The sequence below is a fragment of the Coffea eugenioides genome, chromosome 4 (genome assembly GCF_003713205.1).
Source record: "Coffea eugenioides isolate CCC68of chromosome 4, Ceug_1.0, whole genome shotgun sequence".
Classification (NCBI taxonomy): Eukaryota; Viridiplantae; Streptophyta; class Magnoliopsida; order Gentianales; family Rubiaceae; genus Coffea; species Coffea eugenioides.
This window is the reverse complement of record NC_040038.1, coordinates 10,430,428-10,444,191: the sequence shown is the minus strand read 5'-3', so window position 1 is coordinate 10,444,191 and position 13,764 is coordinate 10,430,428. Positions and strand designations below refer to the sequence as shown.

General features: G+C 35.7%; 2 protein-coding genes across 2 annotated transcripts; one reads left to right on the top strand and one right to left on the bottom strand.

Moving 5' to 3' along the window:
* The first annotated feature begins 2,603 nt into the window (after positions 1-2,603).
* Positions 2,604-8,053, top strand: LOC113767304 (UPF0235 protein At5g63440). The gene is made up of 7 exons (XM_027311350.1): positions 2,604-2,876; positions 3,060-3,174; positions 3,857-4,010; positions 4,268-4,364; positions 6,311-6,399; positions 6,481-6,549; positions 7,707-8,053. Exons 1-7 carry the CDS (start codon positions 2,762-2,764, stop codon positions 7,764-7,766), a joined length of 699 nt encoding a protein of 232 aa, XP_027167151.1. The 5' UTR covers positions 2,604-2,761; the 3' UTR covers positions 7,767-8,053.
* A 1,809-nt stretch (positions 8,054-9,862) lies between these two features.
* On the bottom strand, positions 9,863-11,536 carry LOC113768997 (cytochrome P450 94B3-like). The gene has a single exon (XM_027313489.1). It carries the CDS (start codon positions 11,534-11,536, stop codon positions 10,016-10,018), a length of 1,521 nt encoding a protein of 506 aa, XP_027169290.1. The 3' UTR covers positions 9,863-10,015.
* Positions 11,537-13,764: the final 2,228 nt, after the last annotated feature.

Below are 13,764 nucleotides of genomic sequence, written 5' to 3'. Positions count from 1 at the left end.
TAAAATTTTTAAAAATTATTCAGCCTCCGTCTTCTTCTTTCCTCTTTTTTTTTTTTTTTTTGTCAACACAGGGGTGTCCGGGTCAAGACTCGAAGGCGGCTCGACTAATTCCATGCGCCTGGAGTACAGCACCACCCCAACCGCACCCAGGCGTTAAGTGAGGTTCGACCCCACGACCTGCGAGTGCCGGAAGCAGCCACAGACCGCGTGATCTAGCCCCGAGTGATCTTCTTCCCTCCCCACCCTCAACCTTTTACTACTACGCCCCACCACCCTCTTCTCCTCTCTCCCTCCTTTCCTACCTCTCACTCTCTTTTCCCCCTCCGCCTCCACCTCCGAACAAGTTGAAATAATGGCATCATATGTATATGCACTCCTAAAATTGAACAATGACAACTAACATTTATTGCTCAATGCAACAAAACTTTTCACAAAACTAATCCTTAAAGTTACAATTATAATTCACCATCGTTCAACCAAGAAAAGGGAAAATCATAATTTACTATCTAATTTCCCAAGAGGCTTGTGGTTTTCAAGATACTCAATGAAGCTGTTGATAATATACCTACACCGTTCATGTATCTACTAAGCATATCTTTATCTCCAAACACACACTCAGCTCCTTTGCCTTATTCCTGAAAATCTAATCATCTTTTCAAACCATTACTGTATTAACTAACTCGGTCACCGAGTCTCTAGTGAAAGAACCATCGTTTTCATCTCTAGGAATTTCTACAGCTACATTTGAATCGACTAGAATCCTTACATTCAAATCTTGATCAACGACTATTGGCAACATCATTAATGCACGCTCAAACCAAAATCCCTCAATTATAGAACTCCAACCACAATGTGTCAAGAAAACACCCATCGAATCATGTCTCAGTATCTTGGGCAAGGAAGCCCAAGTTTCCTATTTCCTTGGCCTTTAACTCTCTCCAAAAACTCATTTGGTAGCGATTAGATCTCCTCTTCAGCAACCAGATCTGATCGTCAGGGAAGAGAGGAATAAAGGGAGAGGGGCAGAAAAGGGGAGAGAGGAAGGGAGGAAGAGGGGGAAAGGAGAAGGGAAAAGAGAAAGAGGAGGAGGGAGGGAGAGAGGGTGGTGATGGGTGGTAGTAGCAAGTGACAGGAGGAAGATGGAGATAGCGGTGTAGCGGTAGTTGTGTGATAATAGAGGATGAAAGAAAGAGAAGGAAAAATAGAAAAGAAAAAGAAAAAAGAAAATCTATATTTAAATTTACTGGAAAAGATAGGAAAAAATTATCTTTTAAAAAATTTTAAATTCTTTCAATTAATTTAGTTTCATTTCCCTACATTTAAACTCAACAAAACAACTGCTAGACCCTTTCCTTTTCTCCTCAAAAACCATACAAACAACAAAAATCAAATCTTTTCAATTTCTCTCCTTTTCTTTCCCCCTATTCACTCAATCCAAACGATACTTTAATATAAGTGAGAGAACTCGAATTCGAAATCTATTATTTACACACTCTCCCTCCAACCACCCAACCCATCATTTCCCTCATTTTATTACCACTCCTTATTGCTTCTTTCTTCCACAACCGAAGTTATCTCTTCCACGAATGAAGTTAATTCTAGCCTCAAACTATTGGCTTTGAAATCTATTTTGCATAATATGGCAATGCTCTATAAAGAAATACCACTTCTAGATTTACTTCACTATTAGGTTTAAATTCTCGTAGCACACGTAAAAAGCTTGCATGATGCAAATATGTATTTTTTCCATGCAATAATTGGTATATAATTCATTAATGCATACATAAACAATGCTTGTCAAACAAGTTAATTACTCCTTATTTTTGGCTTATCTTTCCTTTACTCCCCGTCTATCCGAACACTAAATTAATTAAATATCATATTAGGCTTATATACATACTGTCATATTGATATTGCATCATATAAAAAAAAAAAGTTTTAAAATGTATTCATTCCAAAAGTATTAAACTCTGTTTGAATAAAACTTATTTGAAAAACTTTTATTTTTTGTCTCAGATATTAAAAGCATTTTTTTGTGATACGATGTATAAACAATACTCTCATTAATATTGATACATAAATAGTACTTAACGAAGGGGTCAAATACTCCTCAACTTTTTTTCCATTTTCTTTTGCCCCCAATAACTCGAGAACTAAGTAAGTAGACATTGGCTCCGTTTGGTAAGTGAGTTTTTTGGGTATTTGTCTAAAACTTTACTGTAATTTATTGTAGATGTTTTTAAAAAAATTTTTGAAGTGTGTTTTTTTTTTATATTTTGAAGTGTATAGTTTAAAAACTTTAAAAATTTTTTTGAAGATGACTAAAGTTTTTAAAAAACTTGTAACAGGCAAACTTGGCAAAAAACTTATTTTCCAAACAAGGCCATTATTTTACGAGGGTCAACATGCCGGTATATTGCATCATTTTGAAAACAACCAAAAAAAGCTTTGAAATGTAATAATTAAAAGTATTAATCTCCACTTGGCTTGAAGATTATAATATATATATATATATATATATATAATTGAGTTGGAAAATATTAAAAGGTGGTATCCAGTGAATAATATATAAAAATTCTTGCAAATATCAAATGATTTCCAAAGGACGAGGGAAGTCCAAACGTGTAATTCATCAAAACGGCAATAGTATAAAAAATCTTGGACATTTTTTCTGCTACCCCTTTCTTCTCCGTTGGCGTGCCGGCGTACCGGCGGGAACCTCACATTGAACTTCAGAACCGAAGTCGCGAAACAATAAGAGATGCCGAAGAGAACAACCCACACCTACTCGAGCGAAGACGCCGCCCCCGACGGGCCCGATTCTGACCTGTTCGTTTACTATTGCAAGCACTGCAGCTCTCATGTCCTCATTACAGGTTTCGCCAACCGCCGTTTCTTATATACCCCGTCAATTTTGAATTTGATTGCTCAGTCAATTTTCCCTCAAAAAATACAGTAATAAAATACAAAATCCAGCCCAGAATGAATCGACGTTTATTTTTCTGTTTTTGGTTTGTATCTCCAATATAACGTGTGTCGAGCCTAAAGAATGTGTATAGATACTCAATTGCAGAAGATACCAAAAAGGAAGACTGACAAAGCATATGTGTTGGACAAGAAGAAGTATCTTGCTAGGCTGAACATACAAGAGGCTGGAAAAGTTCTCTTAAAACGGTAAAAGCTTGTATCCTAGAGTTTCTGTTCTTGAGTATCTTTCACCAATTTATCTGAATAAGCGCAAGGGATAACGTGGAACTTGGAGTTTTAGTTGGAATTTGAGTGGCGTCGAGGTCTTTTGAACTCTCTTCTGCTGTTAAATAAGCTGGATAGATTGATTTTGGTCGTTTCTTTGATTTTCTGAATGCCTTTAAAATGTTTCGATGGACTGCCACTATAACCTCTTGCCTTTTATCATCTCAATTGACTGTAAATATGTCGTGAATAGTTAAAATGTAAAGCTGACCCTATCAGACACTTTCAATTTGATCGAATTGTTAATAAGCTCCTGTGTCATAGAGGATTATGCTAACTGTGTGAGTATGGAATGCTTGCCTGGTGCTTTTGAATTGTATAACCAGCATCCCTCTGTCTGCCATTTGCTTTTGAAGATGTTATTTTGGTTTGTGATATGAAGTTATCATTTAGTGCAAGAACATGCACCAAAGTCTCCACTTTGACAAGTTATCCTAGGAGAGCACACCCAGTTCATAAATTCTGAAAATTGTGCATAAATTTACTGCTATAAATGTTTTGGGTTGTTTCAAGTGCTAGAATTAAGAACTTAGTTCTTCTGCTGGATGAACATTGCTGTGTGGCTTTTTCCAACTAACTTTTCCATTTATAAAATTGTTTTCAGCGGAGAGGGGAAATTGGAGAAGCAGTATCGCATGAATTGTGTTACTTGTGGGCTCTTTGTTTGCTATCGAGCAGAAGAAGATCTTGAATCTGCCTCTTTCATTTATGTCATTGACGGGGCACTCAGTTCAATAGCTGCTGAGACAAATCCACAGGTATGTGCTTAGGAAATTCTCATGGTACATTCTGTTTCTTGTTTTTAATTCACATTGAAGACCCTAGGAATTCCTCTTTTGGTGGATTGGATTTTCTGAAATTGAGCAAGTTAGAATTCTCCAGTCTTGATATTGGTTATTTTACCACTTCTGGTGATTGACACTCTGCGCAATGTTGTTGAACTGTTGTGTAGAGGCAATCTATATCTGAAACTGTATATTCTAAGCTATCAATTTCATTGTTTGCGAGCACTTAGGATGCTCCTGTGCCACCATGCATATCACAGTTAGAGGGAGGCCTTGTTCAAGTAGCCATCGAAGTAGAAGATCGTGCACAGCGCTCTGCAATCACAAGTAAATTTATGAATTTATTAGATTATTACGTTCTATCTTTGACATACCTGAGGTTGTTGGCAAAGTTCTGATGCTCTGAAATCTCCAAGTCAGGAATCCTTGGTTGCACAAAAGCATGAATAGAATATTTAGAGCATATGGAACAGATGCTAACTAGGCTTTTTCCATTGTCATGCTGCTGGTTACTCGACTAATTTTTCTTTTTCGGCTAAAATGGTCATCTAATTATTCCAACTTAGACTTGTTGTCCATTCGCTCACTTATTAATATCAGTTTTGGCGCTTTGATTAAGTTAAAAGTTTTAAGGTCCTTACAAAGAAAAATATTGAAAGAAGTGAAATCTAGGTTTTTGGCCTTTCATCTCCATAGGTCCACTTCCACGCTCCCTTCCTTCCTTTGTTGCCCCATTGCCACTTCCAAATCTTCAATTCCCTGCTCTGGCTGCCGTCCCTCCATACCCCCTAGCACAATTTGCAACAAAAGTCCCCCTTCAACCTTGTTTCTTTCTCTTTTGCATTCTCAAATACCGTGACGGCACTTTATATTCACCAAATTTTCCGTTGCTCTTTAAACGAAAAAAAACAGCAAAAGTCTGGTTCTTTTTGTTTGTGAGAGTGAAAAAGGCCATTTTAGATTTGAATTGGTGGTGAAATTGGCTGATAGGCTTCAGGTTAATATTGTCAGAACAGAGAAGGGTAATGAGGAATTAAAAGTTTGAGAGGGCACAGCTGATCCATCGAGGTTTGGGAAATTTTGGAGGAAACAGGGCATTTTAGAAGCTGGCTAAAGGATGCTTCTAGTTTTGTTTTGGTTCTTTTATTTTCATTGCAACGGAGATTCTATTGTGAAAATCGGGAAAGCTGTAGGAGTAGATATAACTTTTCGAAAGGGGGAAAAGAAAAAGAAGTGAAAAGGGAAGAGGGCTAATGTTTGTTGGAGCTTCGTTATTTGGAGAAATGCAGTCCTTCGGTTACCTGGTTCAATCCACAACTCCTACAAAGCAGAAGTCCATTCTGCGAGCCCTGTGTATACAGCCTCTAAATCTTGGTTAATTAACTCAAATTAGATCGGTTAGCTTTACTTTTTTATACCTTCCACAGAACTCTGGTGTGCATATTTGTTTTACATGACTTGTTTGATGATTATTTCTTGTGTTCTTCACCATAACAGAAGGAAAGGAAAGAAAAAAGAAATTTTTTCTCGTTTGAATTTTCAACAATGTGGATGAATATGCTTTTAACTGAAAACATGAGAGTTGATAATGTCGATAAGTGATTTAAGGTCCTTAGCCTTATACAGATTAGCTATATAGTTCCTAGGCTATGCAGTCCTACAAAGAGGATAAGGGAAGAAAAAAGTAGAATCCTGGTGTCACAGGTTGATGTGGTACGACTTTGCAACTTTCTCACGTTTTCCTAGGTACCCTCTCATTTGATTTAGAGCATAAAAGGAATCAAATTAATAATTACTTCTGCCAAAAAGGTTCTTTTCCTTTCTTGTGATTTGATGCGGATTCGATATCATTTTTGTCATTTTAATCCCTTTCGTGCATTTACTTCTATTGATAAGGAAGACCATAAGTTTGTGTTATTTGAAATTTATGAGGGTTATCAAGTCCTTCAAAACTTATTGTGATCAATATGTCCTTCTCTTAAATACTTTTAAATAAAAATCAAAGTTCACTGTTCTTATTTTGTGCTCGTTACCGATCAAAGATCACAGAGTTGGTTTTCAAGATGTTTAATGAGATGGCATGAATTTTGTGCTGCACCATCCAATGCTGAACCCAGGAAGTGCCCAATCAATAATCAGTTTCCAGGATGGAGAACTTTTCTTTTGTTTTTACCTTAAATTGTATATAGCATTTGTATCTTTATAAGAACCCAAATGATGTTAGATACTGCATTTTGATTTCACTAATAATAGTGAGCCTAATATGATTGTAGGAGTAAATGCTGATGATGTTCGGGTGACTGTAGCTGCAGCTGCAGCAAGAGGAGAGGCAAACAATGAGCTTCTAGAACACATGGGAAAGGTGCTTTTGAATTTTGCTGCCAGAAGTTTGATTTACTACTTCACTTTCTAGGCTGAGCCATTAACATTTGTTCTGTGGCAGGTGTTGGGATTAAAATTGAGCCAGATGACTCTTCAAAGGGGTTGGAATAGCAAATCAAAGCTTCTTGTGGTGAGTTGACATTCAGATTCCTGATGTGTCCATATATACATTTGTGCACGTCACACACACACATCTATGCGTACATACATATGTATAAATGGGGTTTTCAGAATTATTCGAGCTCAAATATTCTGTTATTTTATCCACTATGTTTTGCTGATAATTCAAGTAAAGTGTCTGATCTTTGAACTTTCTTCTGCATTATGCTCCTCCTGCAGAATTAGTTGACCAAATTGTTGAAGATTAGTTCATGTTCTTGAGCCATATTCCAGTCAAGATATTTTAGAAACTAAATCTCTAGGAACAAGGCCTGTCTTTCATTGGACAAGGGACCCCTTCATGCTTTCTTCAAAACACTGCAAAAAAACAAAATCTATTTTCTATTATTGCCTATAGATTTCTCAGCTGTTAGCTTTTAGTTTCAAGCAATGTGTCTGCAGACAGATTAGATGTTGTACTATTCAGACCTGCTAAAACTATCTTTAGAACTTAATGACTTTAGCCAAAGATTATGTTTGGCTTTATGTAGCAGTAAAGAGCTGGGTGCTGTGTGTAGAATTTTGTCCTATTTGAAAATTTCTTTTCTGTTCTCTTTTTCCCTTAGGAATTCACCATTCTAGAATGATCCTAGATCAGCACAGCCAAAATCACATTTTTACCACCGTTTGGCCACCATTGAAACCCTGGTAAATATGCATGCTTACCAAAATATGGTACCATTATCAACTTCTTGAAGAAGAGAAAAGTGAATTGCATCTTCTCCATTACATCATATTAAAAGAAGTATCCCGCCCCATACCACCAATGTGCAATTATTTAAAAAGGCTTTTGACACAAGAAGAAGCTGTTTCGCCAGCAGGCACTGTCCTCATTCAGTTTAATCAACATTAATGTCCAAGGGCTCCCTAAGTACCCCACATGCACTATTCCAGTAATTGAGAGACATGAGAATTTGTCGTGCCATACATCATTCATTTCCTGTAAGGCATGAACAGTCGTATACAGATCAAGTGTTGTACTTGGATCTTTTGAACAAGGTTGTTCATCAATGGCTTATGAAAGTGTGATTGTCTTGACTTTATTGATCTGGTGGAAACTGTTTCCCTAGGTAAAGTTTGCTTGTCGTTTAATTGGATTAAAGTACTGAGTTATGGTTCTTGAAACAGGTGGAGGATTTGACTGCTAGACAGGTATATGAGAAACTCCTGGAAGCTGCACAACCATGATGCTTGTTGGGGGAGGCATTTCACCCTTAAGTTGTAACTTTCTGTTTATTGTCTTCTCTCCCGTGTAACATGTTTCTTTAATTCTATCTTTCTGGATGTCATTTGGTATTCTTGTAATTCATTTCAGAAGTACCTAATTCATGTCATTCAGCTGTTGGGTTTGGACTTGTATTAGTTGAACTTGCACATTTACTGGGTGCACTGCTTTTACAGATCTGTTTGTGTTTGTAGATGCAATGTCTTCATGATTTCCAAGATGGATATATGCTGAAATGGAAATTTTAGTATGGGCTGATAGCTTTGTAGCTTCCTAACGAACTAGTTATTCATAGGAATTCGTTGTTCACCCGTGCATTTGCATGGGCACTTTTTATGCTCTAAAGTTTTTATTTTTTTTAACGAAAATTGGTATAAAATAACTAAAAATGCTATTTTATAAAATTTTATATACTAAGCATAAAACAAACATTTAAATTAAATCGATTAAAAATAGTTAATTCTTAACAACTTAATAATTTGTTTCAATCAAATCTTATCTCATGATTTAATTATGTTTAGTAATGGTGGTATGTCAATACACGAATGAACGAGATATAGCAGGAAGTAAATGCACTTAATGTTTTGATTCTTTTACACCTAAAAAGAATGTTGAAAAGCAAACTAATCGATAATTAACTTATTATTTGACCAAATCATTAAAAGCTAATGCAAAAAAGTAATTTGAGAAAACTTTTGCAATGCTGTGTTTACATGGATATCGTTTTAACCTAAATTGAATTCCAATGGAAAGAGAGCATAAAAATCAATAGAATTTTTTTTTTTAAAAAAATGACCATATTCTACAATTTAAGTGGATTTGTATGAGTAATATGCTAAAATTGATAAATATAAATTCATTGGAAAATGATCATTGTCAAAACTTTAGAATTACAAATAAATAATCAAGTCCAATAATAGAAATATATTCAACATAATTCAAGAAAATTTTAAAAAGATAATGTTGATTTATTAAAAAAAGAAAAGCATAATCAATGTGAACGTATATAAAATAGCGAATTAATAGTTTTAAACTTATTATAAATAAGGAAGTATTAGAATGATAGAAAAAAATGAAAGTTCATCCAAATTTTAGTAATGATAATAAATGATCAATTCAGTAATAGGAATAGAGAACGTGATTGTAAAGAATTAAAAAACAAAATAAAATAGGGCATAAATTATATAAATGTATATAAAGTATGTAATTGGTTGATTGTTTGACATTTACTATAAATAAGAAAGTAATAAAGAACTATAATTAATCATTAGCAAAAAAAGAATAAAATCCACCAAGAAACATAAGCAAAAAATCAGAATACCCAACTTTTTTTTTTGGCATAGCCCACTTGGTGATTTACCATGGGGAAAAACTATCTATGTGAGCATTAATATAGTATATTTTATCCAAATTTTAGTAATAATAATAATAAATAATCAAGCCAATAGCAGGAATAGAAAATGTGATTGAAGAGGATTAAAAGAAAAGACAAGAGTTGATTGACCAAAAAATAAAGAAGATACAATTAATACAAACTTGTATATATATATAAGGTAAGTCATTAATAGCTTGAGTGAAAGGATTTATATAATTAATTGTTACCAAAAAAAGAAAAGAATAAAATCCACAGAGATATAAACGAGCGCACTTTTTCTTTTAACTTAATTTTTTACGTGTGGTACGAAGATAAAATGTCAACTTGACAAAATATGAGAATAGCCAGCTTGGCAAAAAAAAAAAAAAAAAGATTTCCGACTTTCCTTCTTGGAATTTATTTCTTAATTTTTTCTTGGCTTTTTGGACCGTGAAAGTAACTCTTGGGAATGATCATACCAAATTATTGGCATGGGGATACAGGTAGGAATAGGATGATGCGATTTTCTTCAACAAAAAAAAAAAAATGCTCAATATAGGTTAGAAATTAGAAAAAAAAACTATATTTATAGGATGATAATATACTTTACATTTTATTTTCCTTATTTTACATACTCTCATTCCAGAAATTTTCATTTCGGCCTCTTTGGAATGGGATCTTGGGAAATCATACTCCAACCTCTCTACATTAATTTATGTGAACAAAACAACACAACTACTGTGTCTTAATTAATAAGCTGCAGTAATGTCTGTCGGGATATCAGTTCAAGCAAATCTATATATGAATTGAACCGGACAGCACATTTTGGTTCCACCAAACCTTCGCTCTCTCACAAAATCACAAGCCCGGTTGGTTGAGGCGGTGAATCCTAACTTTGAGCCCACCAGCCATAAAGGCAGTCAAGAGAGGAACAAAAATAGGCTGATTATCATCAACTTTCTTGATCTCATATCTCCTTAGAATTGAAGCCACAACATACTTCATTTGAATGAAAGCCATTTCCTTCCCAAGACAAACTCTTGGACCTGCCTGAAACACTGGAAACTTGTAAGGATCAACCATTTTCAGCATCCCATTTTCATCAAACCACCTATCTGGTCTGAACTCAAAACAATCCTTTCCCCACAATTCCTCTATCCTCCCCATCCCATATTGGAAATAGGTCACCCTATTTCCCTTGTAAACAATTGTTCCATCAGGCAAGATGTCGTCATTCTCAGCATGCTTGGAGTCCCAAACTACTGGAGGATATAGTCTCATTGACTCACACAAGCATGCCTTTATGTACCTCATTTCTTTCAAATCCTCTACATCCAATGGCTTTTCTTTAAGGTTGAGGATTTCCAACTCATTCATGACGTTCTCTTTGACAGCATGGTGTTTAGAAAGAAGCCAGAACAACCATGTCAATGCAGAAGAAGTTGTATCCCTTCCTGCCATGAGGAAACTTATCACCATATCTCTAACCATTTCATCATCAAGACCAGCTAATAACAGCCTCGACAAAAGATCGTTATTGCTGGTTTTTTGATCAGCATTCTCATTGAGTTTCGTTTTTTTGGTTTGGATAATATCATCAACACAGCCATGAACAAGATCAACTGCTTCTTTGAGCTCCTTCTCAGACCCTAAATTAAGGGCTCTCCTCATTTTCCAGACTGCAGGGATTGGAGCAACACCGCGTCTCGCGCAGATCTCTGATGCTTTGTCGAATGCTATGGCAAGAGGAGGGACAGGTTGAGAAATGTCTAGACAACGAGGATCCATCCCCAGTGAGACCTTGCAAATTGTGTCAAATGCAAACCTCCTAAGCACATCCTGTAAATCCAAGACTATGTTCTTTTCCACAGCCATTTCAAGCACTGGGAAAAGCTTGTTTTGAACTTGTTCCTCGAGAGTTTTGACAACAAATTCTCTCAAGGACTTTGCACTGAATTCATGGCTGGCGAGTTTGCGCTGAACCTGCCAGAGATGGCCATCAGCATTGAATATTCCTCGACCGAGGAAATCGCCTAAGATTTCGGTGAAGGGCTTGCCCTTAGGGTAGTTGTTGAAGTTGGTTTTCAGGATATACTCAACATTTTGCGGATTGGCTGTGACGATGGTTCTAGGTGCACCAAACCTCTTGATCACCATTGTTTGAGAAGGTGATTGAGAGAGGATTTCAGTGTACCAGTCTAAAAGACGATGGCGATTTTGGTAGAATGCAACGAGGCAACCGATGATTGGGTAGGACTTAGGGCCATGAGAGAAGCTGAGTTTTCCGGATTTGAGATCAAGAAATCTTTGAAACAATGAAGGAAGGTAGGGGGAAAGAAGAAGTGAAGTAGCAACAAGAAGAAGAAGAAAGGAAAACATTATGGTTTTTGCCAACTGCTAAGAGGGTTGTGGGGTTAGGACTCTGGAAAGTGGAGGAAAGCAGATTTTGCAATTTAGAAGTTGAGGAAAATGAGTGAAGAATGGTGCCTATATATACAACACATGGACAGGGTCTGAGAGGGAGGGTGAATGCTGAATAGAAGTGGGAAGAGAGATGGGACAGTTGCATGTATGCACTAACATTCGAATCTTTTTAAGCACATGATTCTCAAGCTCCACGTCAAAAACTGTATTCCAAGACAACTGAGATATCACAATTTTGAACCACTAAGCTTTGGTTCAATGGCCACAAAAAATGACTAAAATCTCTTTTTGGCTGTAGGTCGGGGATTCGAACTCCACTTGTAATGCAAAAAATTCAAAGGAGATGTTAGAGCACTCGTTTGATGTACTCAGGTACTTATACATATTAGCCATTTATACACAACCTCTTTAGACTCCCCTCCCTCTAAATTGAGATAGATTAGGTTATAGATTTGTTATCGTTACCGTAAAAAAAAAAAAGAAAGATATCACAATTTTGAGCTTTAATCATGAAAATATTTAGGGAATAATTTTCAATACTCCAATAATATATTCTTGACACACTAATGGGTTTGGATGTACATTAATTGTAAGTAAAATTTTCAATTTCAAATTTAAAATTTGCATATATAACATATATTCAATTAATCCTATTAATTTATACATTGTAAGTGTGTAAAAGATTGATTATATAAATTAATAGGTTTGAAGTCGGCAACCCCATCTTTTAAGGGTGGCATTGGCACATGAGTAATAGACTGCGTCAATTGAATAGTGCCAACTAAATATAGATGACTAAGATGAATGATGTGGCTCAACATAAGCCACCAACAACTGTGCATAAATGAGTCCATTGAATTTCTTTTGTCAAACATGTAGGTAGGTTATGTCAAACTGGACATTATCTTTAGCAGAAGAGGAACGACCCTAGCCCAGAGAAAAGAGAAAATACAATGGGGATTAAAGCATAGATCATATATATGAGCCTCAATATTCCTACATTCTTGAAGCAAATTAATCTAGGCTCAATTTTCTGATGTGAAAAGTTTGATTTTGTACATAGCATATGAGAATATTCTACTATTGGAGAACTTTGTTTTGTTCTTCTTTTTGAAGCTCCTTGTCCACATACATTTAACTACAGGTGAACATGCACTGCTTTCCCATTATCATTATATAGCAAAATCATGTAATTTTGTTTTGAAGATCATTAAAATAGGAAAGCCATGAATTAATTAAGGAAAAAAAATGAAGTAAGAAATAATGTCGTAATTTATTCAAATATGTGTAAGACAGGCTATTATTAGATTGATAGAAATTTATCATGAATAAGAAAGTCAAGAAAGGGTTGTAATAAATTATTATTAGAAGAAAGAACGAGGGTAATAAATGATTAAACTAATCGCAGCATGTCAGAATATGATTAAATTTAATTAAAATATGAAAGTTATGAGTTGATTTTTAAGAAGAAAAAAAAAAAGAGAGAATGGCATATATAACTAATAGTAGATCATCAATGGAAACACGATTATAATCAATCAATTGGTATCAGCAAAAAAAAAATTAGAACAGCTAAATCAGGAGCCTACTATATAGAAAAAATGAAAGATAGCTAGTATTTAGAAACTCAAATGTGACTAAATTGTACAGTAGGAGAAGTAATTTTCAAACCACAGCTCCTCTTGGCATAGAATGCAAATTGTTCTTTTCCATTCTAAGAGTGAACAAAAAAGAATCCTGTGTGTATTTGTGTCGTAATCATCTTCTCTTAGTACTAATAATTTGTTCGGCTTTTCAGCACGTTTTCTATGCCCCATTTCCCAGTGCAGTAGTGGACTGGGTAGGGTACTACAATATCATGGAAGTTTGAAACTTACTAACGGAAATTATTTGGACATATGCCATTTTCGGCGCGGCGCAGCCGGCAGTCACGTTACTAAAAATTCGACCGGCCGTATCATCAGACGATACGATGATAACCACTAATCTTTGGACTGGTGGCCCGTGGCCATCATCAAGCCTTTAAGGCTTGGTGGGGTGGAAGGCTCCCACTAATTATCACAGGTGTGGCTCCTCAAATTCAGACGCCTGTGTAGTGCACTCCTCTGATCCGATGGTGGTTCAGTCCTCGTCGATCCCCTCCATATGCCCAGTTGAATCCCCTAGAATGGGTTAGAACTTAA

Coding starts and splice junctions, on each gene's coding strand:
- LOC113767304 (XM_027311350.1), top strand. CDS start 2,762: ATGCCGAAGAGAACAACCCACACCTACTCGAGCGAAGACGCCGCCCCC. Junction 2,877..3,059: donor CTCTCATGTCCTCATTACAG/GTTTCGCCAACC, acceptor GAATGTGTATAG/ATACTCAATTGCAGAAGATA. Junction 6,550..7,706: donor GCAAATCAAAGCTTCTTGTG/GTGAGTTGACAT, acceptor TTCTTGAAACAG/GTGGAGGATTTGACTGCTAG.
- LOC113768997 (XM_027313489.1), bottom strand. CDS start 11,536: ATGTTTTCCTTTCTTCTTCTTCTTGTTGCTACTTCACTTCTTCTTTCC.